The sequence below is a fragment of the Phyllostomus discolor genome, chromosome 1 (genome assembly GCF_004126475.2).
Source record: "Phyllostomus discolor isolate MPI-MPIP mPhyDis1 chromosome 1, mPhyDis1.pri.v3, whole genome shotgun sequence".
Lineage (NCBI taxonomy): Eukaryota > Metazoa > Chordata > Mammalia > Chiroptera > Phyllostomidae > Phyllostomus > Phyllostomus discolor.
The window spans coordinates 95,795,506-95,819,239 of record NC_040903.2 but is presented as its reverse complement, the minus strand read 5'-3'; the positions used below and the strand labels follow the sequence as shown (position 1 = coordinate 95,819,239).

Here is a 23,734-nt window from a genome sequence, read left to right as displayed (position 1 = left end):
AAACTATAAATTATTACACCCATATTACTACCCTACCAACCACACTCAAGCAAGCCTTAACTTCTGCCAGATCCTGTATTTCAAAGGTGCTGACTACATTTTTAAAAACTTTTGTGGCAAAAACTTTATTTGTACATATATGCATTCTCCGGTTTAATATGAGAAGCTACATTTAATTATAATTTGTATTTTGGAGTTTTCATATTATATACTTTAAATTTGATGGTGCTATTGTATGCACCCTACAACAAGCATTTGCATCTTTTAAATAAAATAAATAAAACAGATGAAAGCTGAAAGCTCTGGAAGAGAGAAGGAAGGGATCTCCATGGTTACCACCATAAGAGTGTCTCAAACCACAGTTTGAAAACCACTTTTCTGGTTTTGATATCAGTTTAATCCATGCAGGTCTGCCATCTTTCTTACGGATTGTGGAAGAGTATTATATTACACCATGCCACATGAGTATCTTATTTTTATTTACAGACTTGTTCTATGATTGCATGGCAATCATTTGCTATTTTTTACTGCTGTTAATATTGAAGTGGTTCCCAAGAGTACGCTTTGTTCACTCATGTATTCGTCACTCTCTTAACACATATTTATCAAATGCCTAGCTTGTGGAATGTATTATTCAAGTTCTCGTATGTGATTACCCGAAAAGGAATTTAGAGCCTAGTAGTAAATATCGGCTAAATATACAAAAAGTAATACTCTAAGGAGAGGCAACAAAGGCCCAAATGTGGTAAAAAATAAGATCCTGTGGAACCTTAGAAAAGAGCATACTGCAGTGTGCAGTGGCACTCACTCAGATCCCACTTCATGGCTGAGGCATTCTTTCTCAGGAGGGTGCACAGCTGAAACACTGACTAGGAACTGTGCAGGGCAGAAGGGAGCTGCTCTACATCCTTTCTGGGAAAGCCTGCACCCAATGACTGATCAATGCAAAACGAGAAAGGCCCGAGTCCCTTGCCTCCATTTGGAAAGTGATCAGAGACTGGCCAGTGGGATCACCTGAGCTGCTGTTGTATTTGCATTGCATTTTCCCCCTCCCTCTGCCCAATCCCTCTGTTCTCACTCCTTTGCAGGTACTTTTCTCAGAGCACTTCAAATAACCCTCCTGCACACAAATCTCCATTTCAAGCTGTTTCCAGAGGAACCTGACCCAAAACAGAGAAAATAGATTAGAGAAAAAATTACATGGAAGTGATAGCATCTCAATGCAAATGTGGAAATGAACAGGTTTGAGATGTGTAAAGCTATGGAGAAGAACATATTTCCAGTGGTAGGACTACTGTAGTTGACATATCTTTTGGGATAAAATCTGGAGAATGACAAAGATGGATTAAACTACTAGAATTCACAGAACTCATGGAGAAAATAGTTTGGAGTGGAAAGAGATTGAGGAAAGGAGTTTATTTTCTAGGTAAATGAAAGATGCTAATTTTTTTTTTTGAGTTTAAGGGTCTGACACCATCAGCTGAGTTTTAGAAAGAATATGCTTACAGCTTTTGTTTGATGATTAAAAATAAAACTAATAAAAATGTTATACTCAAAATATGTGATTACATATAAAAACAGTGACATTTTCTATGTATTCTACACAAGTAACTAATCAAGATTTGATAGATCCTTGAATAAAAAAATTTGATAGATCCTTAAATCAAAGACTTCCACATTGTCTTAACTGATCATTTCTTGTTAAATCCTTTGTGGTAACCATTTTCAGTACTGAATGTGGGAAACTATAATATAAAAATATTTGTGGCAAGATCTCATATCTTTTAGTACTAATATATTTTCTCATATTGAAACATTTTGATAGATATATCAAAAAGAGATATCTTGATACATGTTGATATCTAAAAGTAATCTTTAAAATGACAAAAATATTGAAATTACTGTAACTCTTCTATGGCAATAAATTTATTCAACTAATATTTATTGAATACTACCATATGCTATACTGTTAGATCACAGAGTAAGGAAGCAAAATAGAAATATCAAAAATAATTACAAGTGTGATCACTCCTACAAAAGAGGAAACACCACCTGTTCTGGAAATATATGACTGGAGGACCTACTTAGGCATTAGAGTGGCAGATAAGTGAAAATGTTTAAGATGAGTTGACATTAGCCAGGAGACAAAAAAATACAGGAGTATTCCAGAAATGGGAAAGGAAGAATGTTTGGTGCAGGGTATTAAATGTTAGCAGGTTCACAGGAAAGGAAGCCTGTCACATTAAACATCTGAAATGAGACCAAGGTGGCTAGAATAGAGACAGAGTAGGGCCTTCATCCCTTACCAGGTCAAAGACTAGGTAGTGAAAAGATCATGAAGGGTTTTGTAAATGATGTTAAAAGTTTCTAAATTTTATTTGAGGTTAAGAGCCACTGAGGTATTTTAAACAAAAGATTACCAGTGGCTGCCAAGTGGAGAATCCCTTCTGCAGCTGCCATTGGACCAGGACAGACTGGATGGGAAAACACCAGTTAAGAGGCTGAGGCTCCAATGCAGAGGACGCTTAGGCAATGGTGTGTGTCATGGTGAGGGACAGAAGTAAATGTCTTTAGGAGGTATTTAGGTTATTGAAATAAGATTTGGTAATTCAAGGTGAATATGTAAGGAAGAAGAAGAAAATGGTTTCTGACTTCAACAAAAATAACTCTCAAAAGTTGCAGGTCCTGATGTTGTTAAATTTGTATACCCAAGGAATGAAAACATATTACTTTACTTTTCATGTAGATCACTGTATACCATTTAGAATTGATAAACCTGAAGGAGAGAGAGAATTTAGGAAAACATAATCTGATTTGCCAGAAACAGTACTGACTTGGAAATGTAAGCTGGACTTTTTACAAATGTGTGCAAATAAACTTGCTGCCACAAGTGCTTTTAAGAAAAGCAGTTTGCCTTTGGAATAGTCCTCTTGTGGACTCATCAATATACACTCCATGTTCAAGGCCATTTGAATCATAAAGTGGGTAAAATGGTATAAGTTTAGTTTAGTTCAGCATACATTTTAAAATAACTCACCATGATGTACATATGTTATGTTGGACATACAGTTTATGTAATCTAGAGGAAAAAGTATGAGGCACACAATGAAGGTTTTAGTTCAGTTTCCTCAAGAAACTAGTTGTGGGCCTCAGTTTCTTCTTTCCTAAGATGGAAATAGTACGATCGATATGCTAGTCACCTCCCATTTACCAATCGGTTTGCTTCAAGTCTCATTGTGAATGAATATTTGAGTGTATATGTAAATATGTAAGTCTATATCTATTTGCACATGTAAATGTTATATGGAAACTCAAATTTTCCTAAGCATTTCACACAAGTTGTTTTTTTTTAAATTTTTTACTTTACATCCTGTATCTTAGTGTTTATCTATCCATTACATTTCTTTTATAAATAGAAAATGTAGTATTTTCCTTTTGGCAGGCACTTTTCCTACCTGAAATTAACATATGAAGCATGAGGCATCAGGACACGCCACTGAGCCTGCCTTGTCTCAATATGTTCACTGCTTTGCTGGGCTCATGTTTATTTAACAGGGTGTCCTTGGTTACCAATCATGTCTGCAGGTGGCAAGGAAACTAAGAATGTATATAAGGAAATTATATGAGTGTCAAAAATATTTGATGTTCCATATGATCTTCAAAAAGAATCTTTAAGTTATTATGCAGATTCAAGCACAGAGAAAAAATTCTTCAGCTTCATAAACAAAGTGAAATAAATTTTTAGTAATGCATTTTTTCTTTTTTCCAACTTATCCTTTCACTGGGGAACAATAATTTGTTTCCTTTCAGAAACTGGTTTTCCAGTGGTAAATTATTACCAACCTTTGGTTCTACTCTTTTAATTTTTTCTTCTCTAATGCTTTCTATGTTTGATGCTCACTGGTATTTCTATACAGAGTAGGTAGGATGAAATCCAAGCCAATTTTATGTGGTACTTTGATAAAGGCTTGCTCTGGTGCCAATTTTTACTGTCAATTTAAAGCCCATTTAAAAATTATTTGTATATGTTACTCATACTATCAATGTGTCAGCAGCTTATTTCATTTAGAATCTGCTATATGATCAAGAGATAAAAGCCATGACTACACATACACAAAGACAAGGACTGTCGTTACTACCTGGCCAGCACACATTTTTACCTAGTCTCTGTTTCCAAGGTTGAAATGAAGATAAATGAAAAAAAAAGGTCAAAAGCATGTGAATATTTTGGGGAAGGGTTTACTGATTACAGATACTAATAGCTAATTAAGAATATAGCAAAAAGAAGATGACTTACAGAGTCAAAAAGATGAACAGGGTAAGAGTAAGTGGAGGCCACAGTGAACTCCATCAGGTACCCTGACTTACGGGTATTTACCTTGTGTAATGGAAGTAGACTAAGATGCTCAGTACAAGATATAAGCTAGGGTATAAAGACATTGGCCTGGAGTGGTCATATGAGTATTGGTTGGGAATCATAATAATACAGTACCAGGCAGTGTAATGTTCAAAAGTTTAGAAATTACTGACATATAGCAATGAAGCAATCATACTGATATGCAATATTTTTCCTCTTTTTCATAGAAATAAAGCGCTACAACAAAAAATTTAAGATTATGATATTATTGGGGATATTACTGAAGTATGATTGAGGAAAATATAAGCTCTTATAAAAAGATTACTGAACACCAGTGGTTTAAATTTAAATGTAGTAATATACACTATATTTGTTGGTCAAACTCCCACAGTATTTGCCATTTGGTGATATTAATCATAATAAGATCCACTGCACTTATCCTGATTTTTAAAATTTTAAGGAATAATTGAATTCCTTGAAATATTAGTACCGAGAGAACATGTAGGATCAAATTGACTTGTAAAAAGACTGAATAGATCATAGACAAGATGCTTTAGCTCTTTTCTATCCAAATAGTAATCAATGAAATGTAATTGAGGCAAAATTTGTAAAATCATTTTCCAAAGCCTTGTGAATATTCAAGCATATTATGAAATTTTGCCACCCTAATAAGCATGAGTTGAAAAAAAAAGAGCATGCCTACAATTTTTAGCAGAACTTGAAGTTCTTCAAAATTATAGAATGGAAAAATCATGTAGATAGCGACTGTAATTAAATTTCTACAATTTATCAAACACTCTATTCTTTATATACATTATAAAACTCATAACAGGCTTCTGGGGTAGATGCTATTATTTTATAATAATGCCATTTAACAGAGACAGAAGCCCTGGCTGGCGTAGCTCAGTGGATTGAGCGCGGGCTGGGAACCAAAGTGTCCCAGGTTCGATTCCCAGCCAGGGTACATGGCTGGGTTGCAGGCCATAACCCCCAGCAACCGCACATTGATCTCTCTCCCTCTCTCTCTCTCTCTCTCTCTCTCTCTCTCTCTTTCTCCCTCCCTTCCCTCTCTAAAAATAAATAAATAAAGTCTTTAAAAAAAGATTAAAAAAAAAAACAGAGACAGAAATCGAGGCATAGAGAAATTAGATGGCTTAGCCAGGTTTACACAGATACCATGGGTCAAATCTGGGAAGTCTGATGCCAAAATTCATGATATTGACTGTTAAAACATATATGAGACAAGCACAGACATATCAAATTCAACATGTCTGTTACTAGTATAACTGGATAATAAAAGAGAAGCTAGCTTATTAGGAAATAATTATTGAGGATCAGTTTTATTGATTATAATTGTTGCAAAAATGAAATAGATTAAACATTGAAAGTAATGAGTAAGCAGTGGTTTTACTGAATGCCTGTTATGAACTTAGTATCATGCAATGGGCTGCTACGCAGATATGCAGTAGGAAATACAGCATTATAATATCTGCTGAAAAATACTAGAAGTTCAGTTAGAGGTTGTGGCAAATGAGGTACAGATACTCCATGACTTATGATGATTATGACCCAATAAACCTATTGTAAGTTGAAAGTATTGGTTGTCGAAGATGAATTTAATACACCTAACTTACCAACAATAACAGATTAGCCTAACTTATCCTAATGTGTTCAGCACACAATATCCAAAAATCACTGGTAATCGAGAACACTGTAGAGTACTTGTTGTTTACCATTTGGAGTGCTTGGCTAACTGGGATCTGCGCTCCCTGCGGCTGACCAGCAATATGAGAGTGTCAAACCACATGTCACTAGCCCAGAGGGGAAAGATCAAAATTCAAAATTTGAAGTGTGGTTTCTACCAGATGCGTGTTGCTTCTGCACCCTTGCAAAGTTGAAAAAAAATCAGAAGCCAACCATAAATCAGGATCTGTCCATATATTTAATTATCAACATCATAGAGATGATGCTTAAAGCAATTTACAAACTGAGGTAGGTTGGACAGATAAATGTGATTGTCAGGTCAAAATTCTAAGTTAGAAATATTGTAATAAAGAAGTGACTCAGAATATGATTTTTACTTGTAAAATTCTAAATAATATGAAGGCTGATACACTAAACTGAGAAAAAAATGGTAAACAAGAAAGAGAGAAGTATGACCTACATTACCATCTGTTGGGGAAATGAACATCTGTCATGTTGAATGAGATATGAAGTTTGGAAATTCCCAGTGAATCTCAACAGCCAGCACTACTGTTTAAGAGCAAAAACAGATTTCAAGCTCAATTTAGCTTTATTTTTTTAATTTAGAAAAGATATTTATAGAAGGAGGAAAAATAATCCTCTAATAAATTATAAACTGTGCCTTTTAAGAATCCCAGATGTAATTTTAGATCAAATTAGAATGGCATTGTGCTGGAGAAAGAATACTGTCAAAACATGTCTCTGAGTAGATTTCATGCTCTCCAGAAGCATCTTGTTTTATGACTGATGGATCCATGCATGTCAGAAGGTATGGTGGCAAACATCGTACCTGCAATTTAGTCTCAGCTGTAAAATGATGTCAGTTATTGTAAACATTTGATTAATTGGGTCTAAATATTCTAGTCTGTGAAGTGGATGAGTTTGGACTAGGTGATTCTCAAGAGTACATTCAATTGCTCTCCTATTTATGTTGTGCACTTACTAAGAAAAAAATAGCCTGTTTATAATTGCATACTTGAAGTAATATATATTTTACAGATGGAAATTGTGCTCCTAGAACTTTCTAATGCTTTATTACTATTTTACTTTTTCTCAAATCTTACATCAGTATCTTCTCTCTCCTTTAGGGTGGAGTTAGTGGGTTGACTGGAGAGCTGGAATTTGGAGACAATGGAGGCAATCCCAATGTCCACTTTGAAATTCTTGGAACCAACTACGGAGAAGAGCTTGGTCGAGGCATTCGCAAAGTAAGACCAGAAACATTGATGAATATGCTTTTCCTGTAGTAGTTATGATTTTGTTTGTCTTCATATGGTATGATCACAGTATCCATTACAGGCCCTATTGTAGTCTGAAAGACAAGAAAGAGGGAGAATTTGGCATTTAAATGACCTTACATGCTTACCAGAAGTATTAATCAATGATTCTATTTTTGCCTTAGAATAATTTAAAGGAAGAAAGATAATCTGATGGTTTCCTAGGGAACTAGCATAATTTTTCATTCATTATAATAATTTTATAAAGTAATGAATTTAATATTTATACAAGCATAGCTATTTGGTTTTAATATGCACAATATCAGAATAAGAGCTTAGGGACATTTCGTATAGTAAGAATGAAATTCTTCTACAAACCTGTGACATTTCAGTATTTCAACTTCTATATGTGTCATACATAAGTAGAAAATGGCTTGCAGGAAATGAGTTCTTGTTATATACTTCAGATCACATGTAAGAAGAAGCTGAGCACAATAAAGGATGTTTCACGAACTACTGGGACAATAACTTTCTCAAGGAGAAATATAAAAGCCCTTGGAGAAATTATTTCTGTAGTTTGAATTTGCCATTTTAATATGTTTGCGGTGGGGGAAAATCCAAGGTAACTGAATGTGCATACAAAGTTCATAAGTATAAATTTCTAACTGCATGAAGTTGCTACATTAAGAGTTAAGAGGCCAATCAAGAGGAGTTTCTTTCCAATGCAGATGTTAGTTTCTCTGCAGTGTAGGATGCAGAGAAACTAAGACAAAATGAAGTTAGGAGTTGTTCTAATCAGTAATAAAAACCTCTTGGTAAATTTACACTAGAGGAGTTAAAACTATCTTAATGTGTTTTTAATTATTGTTTTATAGGGAAACATGTCAAATAGATAACTGCATAAAACGTAAGGATAGTTTAGTGATTCATATTAAAGGAGACAACTACTACTATGGTCAAGAAATGGAACATATCAAGCATTCTAAATACCCCATATATTTCATTCCCAACCTCTGTTCTGAGGGGTATAACTAATTAATCTGAATTTTATGATACTCATTTATTTAGTTTTAGATATCATCTCATCACCTGTATGTGTATTCTTATGACACAATTGAGTTTTGCCAAATATTTTAACTTAATAACAGTGTCAGTATAGCATATATTTTTTCTTGCTTCTTTGTTCAATATTTTGTATTATTCATTCTTGTTGTTGCATGTAGTTGTACTTTATTTATTTATATCGATGCCATGTTGTCTTCTACTGTGTGAATTGTCACTCTACTGTGGTCTGTTTCCACATTTAAGCTATTATAAGCAATGCAGTTATGAATATTCTTGGACATGTATCTTGGGTATATATACTCCTGTACTTGTGCGTGTATCTGTAGGTTTTGTATCCTGAAGTAGAATTGCTGTGATATAAGCAAGTATACCTTGAACTTTATCAGGTAACCTTAAAGCCACTTTCTTAGAGATTTGTCAATTTGCATATCACCAGTAAGTAAATGAGTTCTCACTGCCTAAAGTTCTCACCAGATCTTGGTTTTTCTCAGACTTTTAAAATTTTATTAAGTTATTGAATATACAATGATATATCCTGATGGTTTCAATGTTTATGTTCCTGATTATAAAAATATTATGTCATATTTCCCTATAACTTTTGGCTCTCTTTAGATTTATTTTTAGTTAATTGCCTGTTCAAGTTTTCTGGCCATTTTCTGTTGAGTTCCCTTCTTTTTATAATTGATTCTAGGAAATATAATATATTTTGAATATTAGTCTTTTGTTATTTAACTATGCCATAAATAGTTTCCTCTCTGTGTACTTTATTTTCATTTTATTCAAAATACCATTAAATTTAGCAGAATCATGAATTTCTGTCCTTATGATCATTACCATTTAGCTTTATTCAAGAAATCATCCCCTACTGCCAGAGTCAAAAAGATATTATTCTCAGATATATCCCAAAGGCTTTCTAATTCTTCCTTTTGTATTGAAGCCTTTTGTCTATCTGGAATTTCTTTTTAATATTTGGAGAAAGAAATTATTACAATTTCACTCTTTCATATAGTACCATGCTTATTTGTTTTAACTGAGACTTAATTTAAATACAATACAATTTTAAGTGTACAATGGCTTCCCACTTGTTACATTTATCAATGTGACCACCACTGAGATCAAGTTAGAGAACGTTCCCATCATCTAGAATGTCTCAGCATTCCTATTTCTTCTCTTGAGAACCCAGGTAGATTTTCCTGGCCTGGATGTTCATAAAAAAATGAATAGTGCAGTATATTGTCATTTGTACTTCTTTCTCCAATGTTTTTGGCCTGAATCATTGTGCTCAAAGGGATTGTATCTGCAGACAAATAAGGTTTCTCTTGTGCAAAGTCAAATAGTGTAAGTTCCCATGAGTGTGCCCTGATATCATTGTTGGAAAGGGGCCTTGCTAATTCTCAATTACTTAACAGACATCTTTGGAGTAGGAATAAGATGATGAATCTCAATAGCCACCATCTGACCAAGTAAAGAAACTGTGAACAATCTCTGCTGACCAGATCCCTGGCCATCTGTGAATTCTTCCCAGGGTGAAACTCAGTACTATCAATCAGTTACAGCAAGTCTCAACACTGTCCTTTCAATTAACATTGTGTTAAAGCCTGAGACTAGGCTAATCTATTCTCACTTTTGAACATGGAGGAAATATTTATACAATGACAGTTTATAAGTGACTTGTGAAAAGGGCAATACAGACTAGGAAATGCTGAACAGAACTAGCAGGTGAGAGATCTAAGTCCCAGTTATGTTTTTCTTTTTTGTTGTTGTTTGTTTGGTTTTGTTCTTTAATTACCCATTAGATTTTGAACAAAGGCTCCATTGGCCTTATAAAATATGGTGGAAGTGGTCTTCTATTTTTCTATTCTCTATGAGATATATAAAACTGGAAGAATTTCTTTTGTAAATGTTTGATTGATTACCCTAATGAAGCCAACCGAGCCTAGATTTTTCTTTGTGGCAATTTATTTATTTTTTGCTATTGATTCTATTTTTTCATGATAGATAAATAAAAGTCAGATTTTACAATTCTTCTTGTCTAGATGTATTGGTATAAAGCTACTAATAATATCTCACTGTTTTAAACATCTGAAATATTTTGAGATCTGAACTTTTCATTTCTTAATAGTTTAGGTAAAGAAAATTTTTAAATTATTATTGTTAAGACTTCTACTTCTAATAATGCATTCTCTCTTAATAAGTATGTTGTCTGCCATTCATGGAGCTAAACCAGCTTCCTTTCTGTTACTATGGAGATGGATGGCATTTCTTTGTACTGTTCTCTTACTTTCAACTTTTCGGTTTCTTTTTGTCCCCACATATAATTTTTATAAAAAGTATATAATTGATTATTGGATGCAAATTTGATGATTTATGCCCTCAAGCTAGAACATTTTACATATTTATATGAAATGTATTTACTACATTTAGGTTTAAGTCTACCATCTTGTACATTCTATTTTGTATATTCTATTTGTCTTTCATATCCTAGGTTTCTTTTCTCTCCTTTCTTACCTATTTTGGATTGTTAGTATATATAAGGTGGGAAAAAGTAGTTTTACAGTTGTTTGTATGGAGAGTAATACAATAATTAATTAATAAATACAAGAATGAACTCTCTTTCCTATACTAACTGTAAAACTACTTATGCCCAACCCTGTATATTTTTTACTTTCCTCTTACCACTTCTACTAATTTTCAAGTTATATTTTTTATTTTATTTATATAATAGTTCCCCTAGAATTTAAAACATACATACTTAATTTATCAATATCTAAAGTTAATCAGCAGCTTTGTTATCCTCAGAGATAATAAATATGCTTAGAATATTTTAACTCATTTATTAAATGTATCCACCTCTTAATTACAGGTTATTATTGTCATGTTTTTAGTGTCATCTTTTTTATTTTGAAAAGTATTACCACTATTTTGTGCATTAAGTATTTATTGATCTTTACCCATGTATTTTTTACTTTCTTTGATCTTTTTTTCCTTCCTGCATTTGCTTTTCTTCTAAGTACACCTTTAAAAAATTTTTTGATGATGTTTTTCTTGCATCCAGATTTCTCAGTTATTGTTTATCTGAACATGTCTTTATTTCATCTTTTTTCTTTAAGTATATTACTCTAGACATAAAATTTTAAGCTGCTAGTTTTATTCTTCTGCACATTGACGCTATCAATGCACTGGCTTTGTCTTCAGTATTGTGGCTGAGAATGTGGCTGTCTAAATGCTCACTTTTGCCAGTCATCTAACCTTTCTATTCCAACTGATTTGAAGATTTGTCATTGTTTTCCTGCATTTTTATTATAGAGTGCCTAAGTGTGGATTTCAGTCTAATGTGCATAGTTATGGCAGATTAAAGATGACAAAACTTTGGTTAGTCAACATGGAATTTATGGTCACTGAACAATTAATGCTAAGAATCTGGCGCTGCACTAAAGTCCAGAGTCTGTAAGAACATAGAGGGTATCCAAGGTTACCATTAACTCACAGAAAATTTCAAAGCTATTAGGGAAAATAGCTTTGATACCTCATCCTCCTTCTTCAGTTTTATTTAGTAATAACAAAGTAGCTATATTTATGTAGAATCAAGTGAAAACAAAATAATTAACATAACGTAGAATCACAAAGTAAGTTTAGTTTAAATGTAATTGAAAATCAGAAAAGGAAAATATTCATGGTTTTATAACAGAAAGTAATATATCTTCCTTTAAAGTTTTTGTTACTTAATTATTTGCCAAATGATATTATAAAACCTTTTGGACCTCATACTTATGAAATCAGGATTGGTACATAACATTCCCTATAGAGAAAAAAGAAGACTTCTGTGCATATGAACCTACACATGCATAAATAACTTCATTTGTAGATAGAACCTATACAAATATAAACAAAAGCTCTTTATACAAGTAGGTGGATAACTTTCAGAATATGAAAGATTTGCATATGTTTGATGCTCACAGACTGAGCCGGTAAAGAGGAAGAGAAAAATAAAGGAAAGAAACATAATCATTTATAGAGGTCCAGGAGCAAGAGAGAGGGTTGATCCAGAATTAGATGGAATGCTTAATATTAGGCACTGGGGGCACAGTTTTCCAAAGTGATGGGAGGAGGGAGGAAAGAATGGTGTAAGTGCAAGTAAGTCTTCTTGTGTGGTGTCAACCAGTTAAGGGAATTAAGAAATATATTATCTTCTTTTGGAGAAATGAGAGGTGAGGTTGTCTGCTAAGAGGAAAATTGTAGCAGAAAACATTAGAGATAGTGAGATTGGAGATTTAAAGGCAGTTGAATAAGCTTTGAAATAGTTGCTGTGGCAAACATGAAAGAGCAAATTGGGAAACATGAAAAAAAATTGTCAGGTTGGGCTGTTCGCTCATATGAGGTTAGAGTGAAAAATTCATTGTATTATTAATCTACATGGTTGTGTACTTTTGTCTAGCAGCAATCAGTGAATAAAAGGAATTTGAATTGATGTAGAGTTGGGATTTCATCAGATTGTTGCCATTTTGTTGTTTTTGATAGCAGTACAACAAGGCAGTGAGGGTAAGGATTTGACAGGAGAATGTTGTAGTGAGGAAGCATGAAATCTAACTTGGACATGCATAGTGAAGAAGACAGGTGGAGTTCCAACCACAAGAAGAAAGTAAGGCCCTGGCTGGTGTGGCTCAGTGGATTGAGCACCAGCCTGCAAATCAAAGGGTCACTGGTTTGATTCCCAGTCAGGGCACATGTGTGGGTCATGTGGGCTGGGTCAGGTCCTCAGTAGGGGACATGCAAGAGGCAACCATACCCTCTCTTTCTCCCTGTCTTCCCCTCTGTCTAAAATAAATAAATAAATAAGATCTTTAAAAATATATTTTTAAAAAGGAGAAAGTAAGGCTCAAGAGAATTGACACCTCAGTAAGTCAGAAGACCCTGTATTGATTTGGATGAAATGAGAGACTTCCAGAACCAGGAAGTTGTATTAGGTAAGAGGTACTGTAATTCATGATTCAAATGGTGAATGGGGACCAGACACTCAGAAATTCATGTTGAGAAAGTGTCAGGCGTGGCTTCATTTAGCCTTATAAAATCAATGTAGTTCCAATACTAATTCAGAGCTTCACATTGCTCTGAATTCAAATTTTGTAATGTGCTACTTAAGCCATTCAGTTGACAATGAATCATATACTGCAAATCATGTCTACTTTATTCTTATGTAATATGAAAGCTCTCCTGTAAGTATTTGTTTATGCTTCTATGTTCCAATTCCCAAATTGGATGGAAACACTCAAGTGCACTAGCATTATCTAGATGTTGTGTAAAATGGGTCCTAAAGATTTACATTACAGCACATTTTAGATTTTGAACACTCACATTTCTTTCTATTCTTGTTATAATTTTTAAGCATTCTTAATTCTTAAATATTCATTTGTTTTATAACTCAAATATTTTTATATCAAATTGAAATTTTAATTAGTCACTGAATTTATAAAGCTCCAAATCTAGCTTTAATTTTAAGACTGTTATGAATTAGTTTCTGAATTGCCACTTCCATTTATAAATGGGACAGTTTTTTCATATGTGCATTAATGCACACACACAGAATGTCTTTAAGGATACTTATCAAGAAAAAGCATTACTATGCAAATAATTACAGTAGTTACTAGATGTGTGTCCAAAATGAAGTTTCCACTCCCAGTATCTCCTTGTCTCAAAAAGAGTGAATGGCTTTAACTGAAACATAATCAATAAAAGAAAAAAAGCAAATAAAATATAACCAGAGTCATTGAAATTAAGAACAATCTAACAATAGTCAGAGGGGAAGCCCAGGAGACAGTGGGGAGAAGGGCTTTCAGGAACTACTATAAAGGACACATAGATAAAACCAAAGGGGAGGGTGGAAGCAAGGAAAGGATGTGGGTTTGGCTGGGGTGGGGGGCAGTGGTGGGCAGGGAAATGCAGACAACTGTAACTGAACAACAATAAAAGAATTTAAATTTAAAAAAATAGTGAATGGCTTTTCAGTTCGTGAACTGTCATGTTGTCTGTGTTTATTCTGTGGCCTGTGGCTAAGTGTATACAATGCCTGCAGCCTTCACTCCTCCAGCAGGGTTCCTGTCAGGTCTCATAAACTAAGTAGGGTTCTGTCTGCTTAGGATTTGAATATGAGATTGACCAAGTCTCAAATTTTGGACTAGTCTTGGCATTGTATGAGTGGAGGTTCATTTTTCTGAGTTTGGCAAGAATGTGGAAAGGATTACTTAATGCTCATTGATGCTGATCAAAACAAGAAATTTCCTGCTTTGATATTATTTACATATTCTTTTACTTTGATGTAAAGTGGTGTTTTGTTCAAGAGATGGTATGTTTAAGGTATTAGACATTGTGCATTCTTGAAGATAAATTCAGGTGAAACTCAAAGCCAAATTTCTAAATTATCAAGGTTTTCTGTACCTTTAAACTTCCTCCAAAAACATGATTGTTGTTTCTATTCATCACAATAAAACTACCAAGAAGAAAAATAATTTAAATAATAGCATTCTACACAACCTTCTAAAACTAAATTTATTAGAAGATATAAGAAGTAAATATTAAATTAAATATTTAATTTGAAGGATCAATTTGGTTTTTTTTACAAGAGGAATTTTACACAATAGGTTTTCTTTTCCTTATGTGTCTTTGTTTTGCTTTGTTTTGCCAATGCCACTCACTTCTTTACTGTGTAGACTTGGTTCCAGTATTAAAATTTAATAATCTAAACTTAATGTCTTTGAACTTTATCATAAATAGGGAAATAAGGCCTGGAAAAAATAGATTAAAACTGGTTTTACAACCAATCTTAATTGCATAATAATGCTTAGTATCTTCATAAAATTGTTTTTTTAATGTAAGCTGATGAAATAAAATGGTACAGCAGAGATATTCTAGCTCCTAGGTATAATTGTTTCTCAGACAGATTTAGAATTTTTACTCAAGGTCTTCAACATTAAATTTACAAATATAAAAGCTATAGCTTTTCATTCATGGGAAAATCTAATATAAAGCTTGCAAAATGTATTATACAGATTGTCATTGGTTCATTTTTTGTGAACTGAAATATTTTACTGCCTTTTACTCAGAAAGAGGAAAGAACAGCCATGCCTTCTAATGGCCAGTGATTAAATATTGTACTGGTATTCTTCAACATTGTATTTGTATTCTGATTCTGCAATATCTAAAATAACATTTACTTTTCATATTACCACTTTATGTTTCCTTGAAGCACTTTTTGTAATTGAAACTATATGCATCCATATAATATATACATATATAAAAAGTCATGTATATATACACACATAATATATAAAATATATATTTTATATATACACACATAAATATAACAAATTTACTTGTTTATAGTCTGTTTTTCCCATTATGGTGTTATTCCATGAGACAAGAGTATTTGTGCTTTGCCATATCCTCCAATGTAAGCCATAGAGCAGTACATGCTCATAAAGTATTTAATGAATGACTTAATGAATACATTTTCATACTGACATAAAAATCTGCAATATTCTTTTCTGCATCTATAAGTACAACAGCAATACTTTCTTTTATTCAAGGAAAAAGTAATAAGTATATAGACATAAATTAATTGTTGACATTTCGCATTAGATACTGAACATGTAATTATAATTACAACTATTCCATCATTGCAGTCTCATGCCTAGCAAAATTGGTCACTTGGGCACCAAAAATATGAGAAAGATTATGTAATTTATTTGCAGGTATTCATAGAGGATAGGGAAATAGTTTGTTGATTATTCCAAGCAAATGGTTAGACTGATTATTCTAAGAAGAATGGAAGGACCCAGGAAAGTGCAATCTGAATAGGAATTATTCACATTTGCAGTTCAAGATCATTTCTAACAACAAGGCTAGATTTAATATGTTTTTTTTTATTTTAATCATTGTTCAAGTACAGTTTTCTCCCCCCTACTCCCATTCCAGCCCACCCACCCAACCCTCCTCCCTTCCCCCCATTACCCCCCACCCCTAGTTTTTGTCCATGTGTCCTCCAAATTTGTTCCTGTAATCCCTACCCATTCCCCCCTGAAATTCCCTCTTCTCTCCCCTCTGGCCACTGTCATACTATCCCCTATTTCAGTGTCTTTGGTTATATTTTGCTAGTTTTGTTTTGTTTTGTTTTGTTGTTTAGATTCCTGTTAAAGGTGATATCATGTGGTATTTGTCTTTCACTGCCTGGCTTGTTTCACTTAGCATAATGCTTTCCAGCTCCATCCATGCTGTTGCAAAGGGTATGAGCTCCTTCTTTCTTTCTGCTGCATAGAATTCCATTGTGTAAATGTACCATAGTTTTTTGATCCATTCATTTACTGATGGGTATCTAGATTGCTTCCAGCACCTAGCTATTGTAAATTGTGCTGCTATGAACATCGGGGTGCAAAGGTTCTTTTGTATTGGTGTTTTAGTGTTCTTAGGATAGAGTCCCAGCAATGGAATTGTTGGGTCAAAAGGCAGATCCATTTTTAGTTTTCTGAGGAAGTTCCATACTGCTTTCCATAGTGGTTGTACCAGTCTGCAGTCCCACCAACAGTGCACTAGGGACCCCGTTTCTCCACATCCTCTCCAACACTTGTTGTTTGTTGCTTTGTTTATGATGGCCATTCTGACTGGTGTGAAGTGGTATCTCATTGTGGTTTTAATCTGCATCTCTCTGATGGCTAGCGATATTGAGCATCGCTTCATATGTCTTTGGATTTTCTGTATGTCCTCCTTGGAGAAGTGTCTGTTCAAGTCCTTTGCCCATTTTTTAATTGGGTTACTTGTCTTCTTAGAGTGGAGTCGTGTAAGTTCTTTATATATTTTGGAGATTAAACCCTTGTCTGAGGTATCATTGGCAAATATGTTTCCCCATACAGTTGGTTCTCTTTTTATTTTGATACTGTTTTCCTTAGCTGTGCAAAAGCTTTTAATTTTGATGAGGTCCCATTTGTTTATTCTTTCCTTTATGTCCCTTGCTCTAGGAGACAAGTCAGTAAAAAAGTTTCTGCGTGAAATATTAGATTTAATATGTTTTAATGGGAAAAAGTGTTTAGCCTTTGCTGTCAGGCACACTTGGGCTAAAATTTTGACCCTGATGTTTACTGACTGTGTGATCTTAGGAATACTAAACCCAATGAGTCTCCATTTCTTTATCTATAAAATGTAGATAATAATACTATTCCTGAAGATTGTGGAAAGATTAAGTGAAGTAATGTTTGTAGGTTACATAATGAGGGATAATTAAATAGTACTAATTTGCAAATGGATGGTAACATATATCAACATTTGCCAATACAAGTAGTACAGTCTAGTTACTATTCTGACTGGAAATTAGGATGTGAGGTGGAGAAAGTAATTTAATTTTAGGTATGATTGACAGAGCATTATACAAAACAATCACAGTAATAGCAGGAAACATTAACCTTTTTGTTCTGTTTAATGTCCTTTTGACTTCAAAATCTACAAGTCTCTTCATCAAGACTTGGAAGCATCTACGGTTTGATGGGAAGCTACCAGCAGAGGAAGGATCTAGCAGTCAACATAGCCTGCATGAACCCAATCTTTATATTTAAGCACATTTTCAGAAAATCTGCCATCTTTATTTAACATCATATTTCTAACAATGGATTTGTATCTTTGAAGGTTTATATAATGGAGAAAATCTAGAAAATGCTTTGAATTGACAATATGTTGTGAAACAAAAACTTTTTTCACCCTCCTTTATATATAATATATGATCATGATAAATTTAGCCCCATATACTTTTATTTTGGTCTTCAAGAAAATATTTTGTACCACAAAGTCGTGTGATATTGAATTTAGTATTTTATAAAATATCCAGCATGTTAGACTCTCAAAATTATGGAGCTCAGCAGTTTCCTCACAGGTAGGGGGCTGTGTACTTTTGATAAGTATATCCTGTGGATGGATCATTTCTGCTTCAAAGGGAGTCCATCCACTATTACTACACAGAAGAGCAAACGAGGTTTAGAGTGACTCTGAGCTTTCTGGAAGAGGTAGCTCTTGCTTGTTTCTGTTGAGATGACATCTGAGGTAGTCTTGCTCCAGGCAAGCAGCATTCACTGCTTCCTGGAGAGAACAGGAACTACCTCTTCTGGCAAACAGGATGATACTGACTTCTGCAGTGTGGGGCAAAGATGCCTGGGAGAGTACAACTCTAGTCCACATTTTGACAAAAATAAATCCAACAACTTTGCTGGAAGGACCACAAAATCCAGATTGTTTGCTTGCTATAGAGTACTTTAGTACATTTGAAGAAAGGGTTTATTGTGAGGAAAGTAGCTGCGCTGACACAGAGATGCTCAGGAAATATTTATAGGCATGTATGGGCTCATACAGAGATCCAGAGAGTCTGTGGTTCACCTCTAGTCCACAAGCTGATGGCTGATTGCATTGAGTTCAGATCGTAACAGATACAGAAGATGCAAGGTTCACTTTCCCTCCTACTTTACTAGACATTATCCATACTTGTTCACACTGGAATCTACCTCACCCTAATGTCAGACACACCACCACCAATGAAACTCTGGTCCAGCTCAAATTCAACTACACAATGTGGCAGTACTTAACCATCCTCTGAACAATCCCATTTCTAGTTCCAGCCACAGAGGGAGATTAATATTCAGGACCCACTCCCAGAACAATAGGTATTAAAGAAAGCTAAATTCAAATAGACAAAATTGAGAAAAATTTACTCACATGTGTACTTCTTGGCAGGGTTTCTTTGCTGTGATTGAACTTCAAGTGACAGATATCAAATGTTTATTTCAAAGAGGTTGAATGAATGGGCAGACAGTGGCAGGAAGGGCTCACACTGTAAGTTATTTGTCCATTAATGTTGGAAACTCACAAAAGGGACAATTCATGATATGGCAGTTCAATTAAATTTTTATTCCAGGGTCTTGTTATTGGACTTCAAATCATCTGCTTTTCTCTTACCTGTGAATTTCTCTGTAGCCTGTAGAATATTTGATTATGTCTCTCTTATTCTCTCAGGCTTATATTGGCTGCTTCAGTGATCTACACATTCTCCTTCAACAAGAACTAGGTTTTATACATTAGAATGATTATAAAAACTTATATAATCTGGGTATATTGTCTTACCCAATCTGCTAATAGAACTTTCAGAACTCATATAGCTGATGAATAATTGAAATTGTAATCATGGCTTTTGGTAACTGTTGATAGTTTGCCTTCCTCCTGTCTTTCTTTGCTCCATTAACTTTGTTTTCCTCTGTGACCAGCACACCTGACACACTAAAGTAGTCAGACACCATTAAGACTTTAGTTCTAATTAAGCTGCTCCATTTTCCAGTGACTGGAAAATGAAAGGATTAATATTTGCTCATTTGTTTAGAATAGAAACTATGTTATTAAGAAAAACTTTTTTGAGACTTTGGGATGGCTTGGGTGTGTCAACCGTTATCCCCTTTTAAGTTTTCCTTATTAATTGGGTATCGCTTCCTCCAAGTTTTCCTTCCTGACAAAAAGGTGATGCGCCGCAATAAAAACAGTAACACAGTTTGTTGTATTTCCAAGGAGCACGAACAATTGATTTGTGTGCTACAAGGAGTATGTCAATAGTGCTAAAAACACAAATTTGCTGTTTGTCAATGGGTCTTCATCCCCCAACTGCATGGAGACTATTAACCTATGGCTGTGCCAGTGTGTTTCTCATCAGGTGCCTGGTTTTGAGGGGAACACATTCACATGTAAAGTACTTTTACTGACACCTTAAACCCATACCAACTACTAATGAAAATGTGCATATTTATCTGATGGCAAATATTTCTGAAAATTAATTATGCCTTTCTTTGAAAATGTGTACAACTCTCTGATCTTGTATACAGTAATAATTTATTTCTAACTATGAAAAATGAAAAAAAATCTCTAAATTAGTTATATAGTTCTGCATTTAAACATTCATATATAAAATTCTCCTTAGATTGGTGATCTTAAGATAGCAAAGTTATGAGCTATTGGTATTATTGGTTCCTTCTTTATGTTTTATTGTATTTTCCAAATTACTGTAAAAAGAATATAATACTATTATAATCCAAAAATCTTTCATTTTAAAAGTTAATTTTTTTAATTTTCCTTTTATCCACAGGAAACTATTTCTGAAAGTTTATCTCAAGTATGCAAATAATTTAGACTTTGAGGAGAAACGTTTTTTTGCTTGCGCTTTGAAATAGAGTATGCTCTCTAGACTGAGCATTCTGTGATTGTAAAATTCCAATACCATCTTGCATTCGTTAAGCATTCTGAAGTGCAATTTTCTAACATAGCAAAACAATTCATTTTATTTATTTCCAGATACTATCAATTATTCTAGAATATATACTTTATATGTTATATTATTTAAAGCAGGACTATACCATGTTGAATTAATTTATAGCCTTATTTATTAAATATTTCAACACCTAATTTTACAGTACTATAATTTTACATGTAATAATAAACCTCAATATTTTGCCATAACTAATTTTTTTCTTAGTGTATTAAATGTATCTTCAGATATTTCTTTTGGTGAAGGTTTGAAACTAATAGTTCTGAGAAAGAATCCCTAAGAATTTTACAATATATTTATTTGTTCTAAATTTAAAAAAATATTGATACTTTTTCTTATCATATTTAGGTTACTTAAATTTTATGAATAAATAATTAATGTAAAATAATTCATAGTTAATGATTTTTATATTATCAATAACTTCTTACTAAAATATAAACGTCCATATTGTTACTTGTATATCTTGAGATTAGTAGTCATGCTGAATCCCAAATGTTTACTAAACATTTACAAAGTCTACAAATGAAGAAGTAATAAAGAAAGATTTTAAAATTCTAACAAAATAACCTATGTCTTGTTCTTACTTTGGTCTGAGATTTCCATAGGCACTTAAATCATATATCTACATATAATCTCAAATTTTGTCATATTTGTAAGAATTTTGAGGGACCATTCTATTAACGATGGTTAAATATACTTATTCAAAACAAAAGCCTTATTATTTAAATGTATAGTATTATTATTATCAATTTCTATGTTCATACAACTTAGATATTACTGATATTTGTTCCCAGAGTTATATTATTTCCTCCACTTCTCCAGACTACATGTGTTGTTTTGAGGCACTGTTGTTTTTCTTGTTTGCTTGTTTATTTGTTTGTTCATTTTTTTTTTGCTTTAAATTGTCAGCACTTTCATCAAGGTCTTAAATGTCATTCCAGTGAATTCTTTATGGATTTAATAAGTAATCTACTGAAGTTGTGTAGAAAGCTAAGTTTGTATATAGCTGTTTGTAATATGAAAAACAAATGTTTAGAGATGGAAATGCTCTTTTGGTAATTAGAAACACTTTTATTAATCATAATTCAGGTGCAATAAGGGGCTTTTACATTTATTGGTAGTGAAGTTTGATTTTAAATATGTATTCTGTTAAAACACTTTATTAGTGTTATTAAACTCCATTATAAGAGTAAAATAGCATTTCTGGAATTATTAAATGCTGATTTATTATATTTTGATTTTTAAAAAATCAAAAGTGATAAATCTTTGGGAAAAAGTCTAAAATATCTTGGCTTAATATAGGTTGTCCCTTGAAATATTTAATTAACAAAATGAATGCATCTACCTAAATATCATCACTCTGAGAAAATCACTTGATGCTCACAAGGAGAAAAGTACTTAGCTGCTGAAATGTTTTCAAGCAATTCTTAATCAGCAGCTGTGGAAAGTTTTATTACCCTGGAGAACCTGAATAAAAGCTGTTTTTGTGGGTTTAAATGGAAATGTATTTGAAATACTTTGCTTGAGAATTTGTTTTTTGATTCATTCAACTTTGGTATGAATCTGTATCCCAAAATGAAATGAGAAACCTTTTAGTCCCAGACTCATGCTTTACAAAATATCTCATTGTAGCCTTGTAGAGCAACAATACAATTTGAATTAGTGTAGTATCCATAAATAAGAGACAGTGTTTTTTAGGATTGTTAAAAAAGTCATATTTCTGTCTCTCACATAAAAAGTGGTGTGTTACTAGATATTTTTCCTTCTGAAGAAATTTGGAAAATGGATAATTATTCTTGGGACAAACAAAATAATTACAATTCAAGAAGTGAATTCTCATCCCATATGTTTTCTATTTGTTGAAAATCATATATTCATTACTATTTCCTTTTGTTTCCAGTTCTGTGTTTCTAGTATCCTCAATGTCTTCAAAACAAAACAAAAACAAAAACAAAAACAAAAAAGACATTTCTGGCTCCTAGATGTTATTTCTTTTCTAGTAGTTCCATTCATATTACATAAATTAACTATACAACAGACTCTTCTATATATTTTCTTTGTTTCTTATAATCTTATAAACTGTATCTACATTAAAAATGGGTTTATGAATATTTTACTTATTTTTAAACATACCCAAATTTTTATAAGTAGTCATTTTTTTTGTTCCATCCCAAACTTTTCTGCAGGATCACAAAATTGGAAAAAAATAGCAATCATTTGCTGAAACATCTCTATCTTACCTATATAGTACCTGAGAATGAGCAATAAATGTCTTCCCTAAAACTTTTTGTTTATTAGAAAAACCAATCTAGACTTCTAGTTTAATGTCTTTTCCATTATAAGTTCATGTCTCCACAATTCAAAAACTACCTGTTAGAGATAAAACACTAAAGGTGAGGTCTCTTCTGTTTTTCCTCTTATTGTAATAATGGAACTACATAATCTTTAAATATATTTATAGTTATTTTACAGTTTATTAAATTTCAAGGGAAAATCTATTTAAAAACTCACTAATAAAATTTTCTTATATTTTTCTGTAAAATAACATCATTCTCATGATTTTCTCTTGAAAACTCTGATTGTTAAAAAATGGAAATATTTTTGGCTACACTATTCTACTCTTACCTTTCTTCCACAATGTTTTATGTAATATTTAATTTTTAGTCTTTTTTCTTTCATTCTTCAGATTTTATTTACGATAATAGATGTAATATTTCCTTTCATATCTTCATGGCCCTTCTTTTCTTTTTTGAAGGATAGCAACACTTTACTACACTGACTTGACATTCACTTTTATCTCGTTGTTGTTTAACAGAACATATGTTGATGGAAAATAAGTGGATGTGCATGTTGTAATTTTTGATAAAATACTTTCAAAAATAATATTTCGTTATATATTTGATAATCCTAAGAAGAGTTTTCCAGCCAAAATGCTTTGTTGTTGTTGCTGTTGTTGTTACAATGTAGTCAAACAAAAGTATATTGGGGCTATTTTGACAATTGTCTTTTTTTTCAAGA

The 23,734-nt window shown here is 32.9% G+C and overlaps 1 protein-coding gene across 2 annotated transcripts in view; it reads left to right on the top strand.

Annotated features, from left to right (window-relative positions):
• Positions 1-23,734, top strand: part of GRID2 (glutamate ionotropic receptor delta type subunit 2) — a 1,446,155-nt gene that overhangs the window by 851,022 nt on the left and 571,399 nt on the right. For both annotated transcript variants that reach the window (XM_036026381.1, XM_028505846.2), the window contains exon 8: positions 7,189-7,308. In XM_036026381.1, the coding sequence (XP_035882274.1) occupies positions 7,189-7,308 (120 nt within the window). The remainder of the gene's footprint in view (positions 1-7,188; positions 7,309-23,734) is intronic.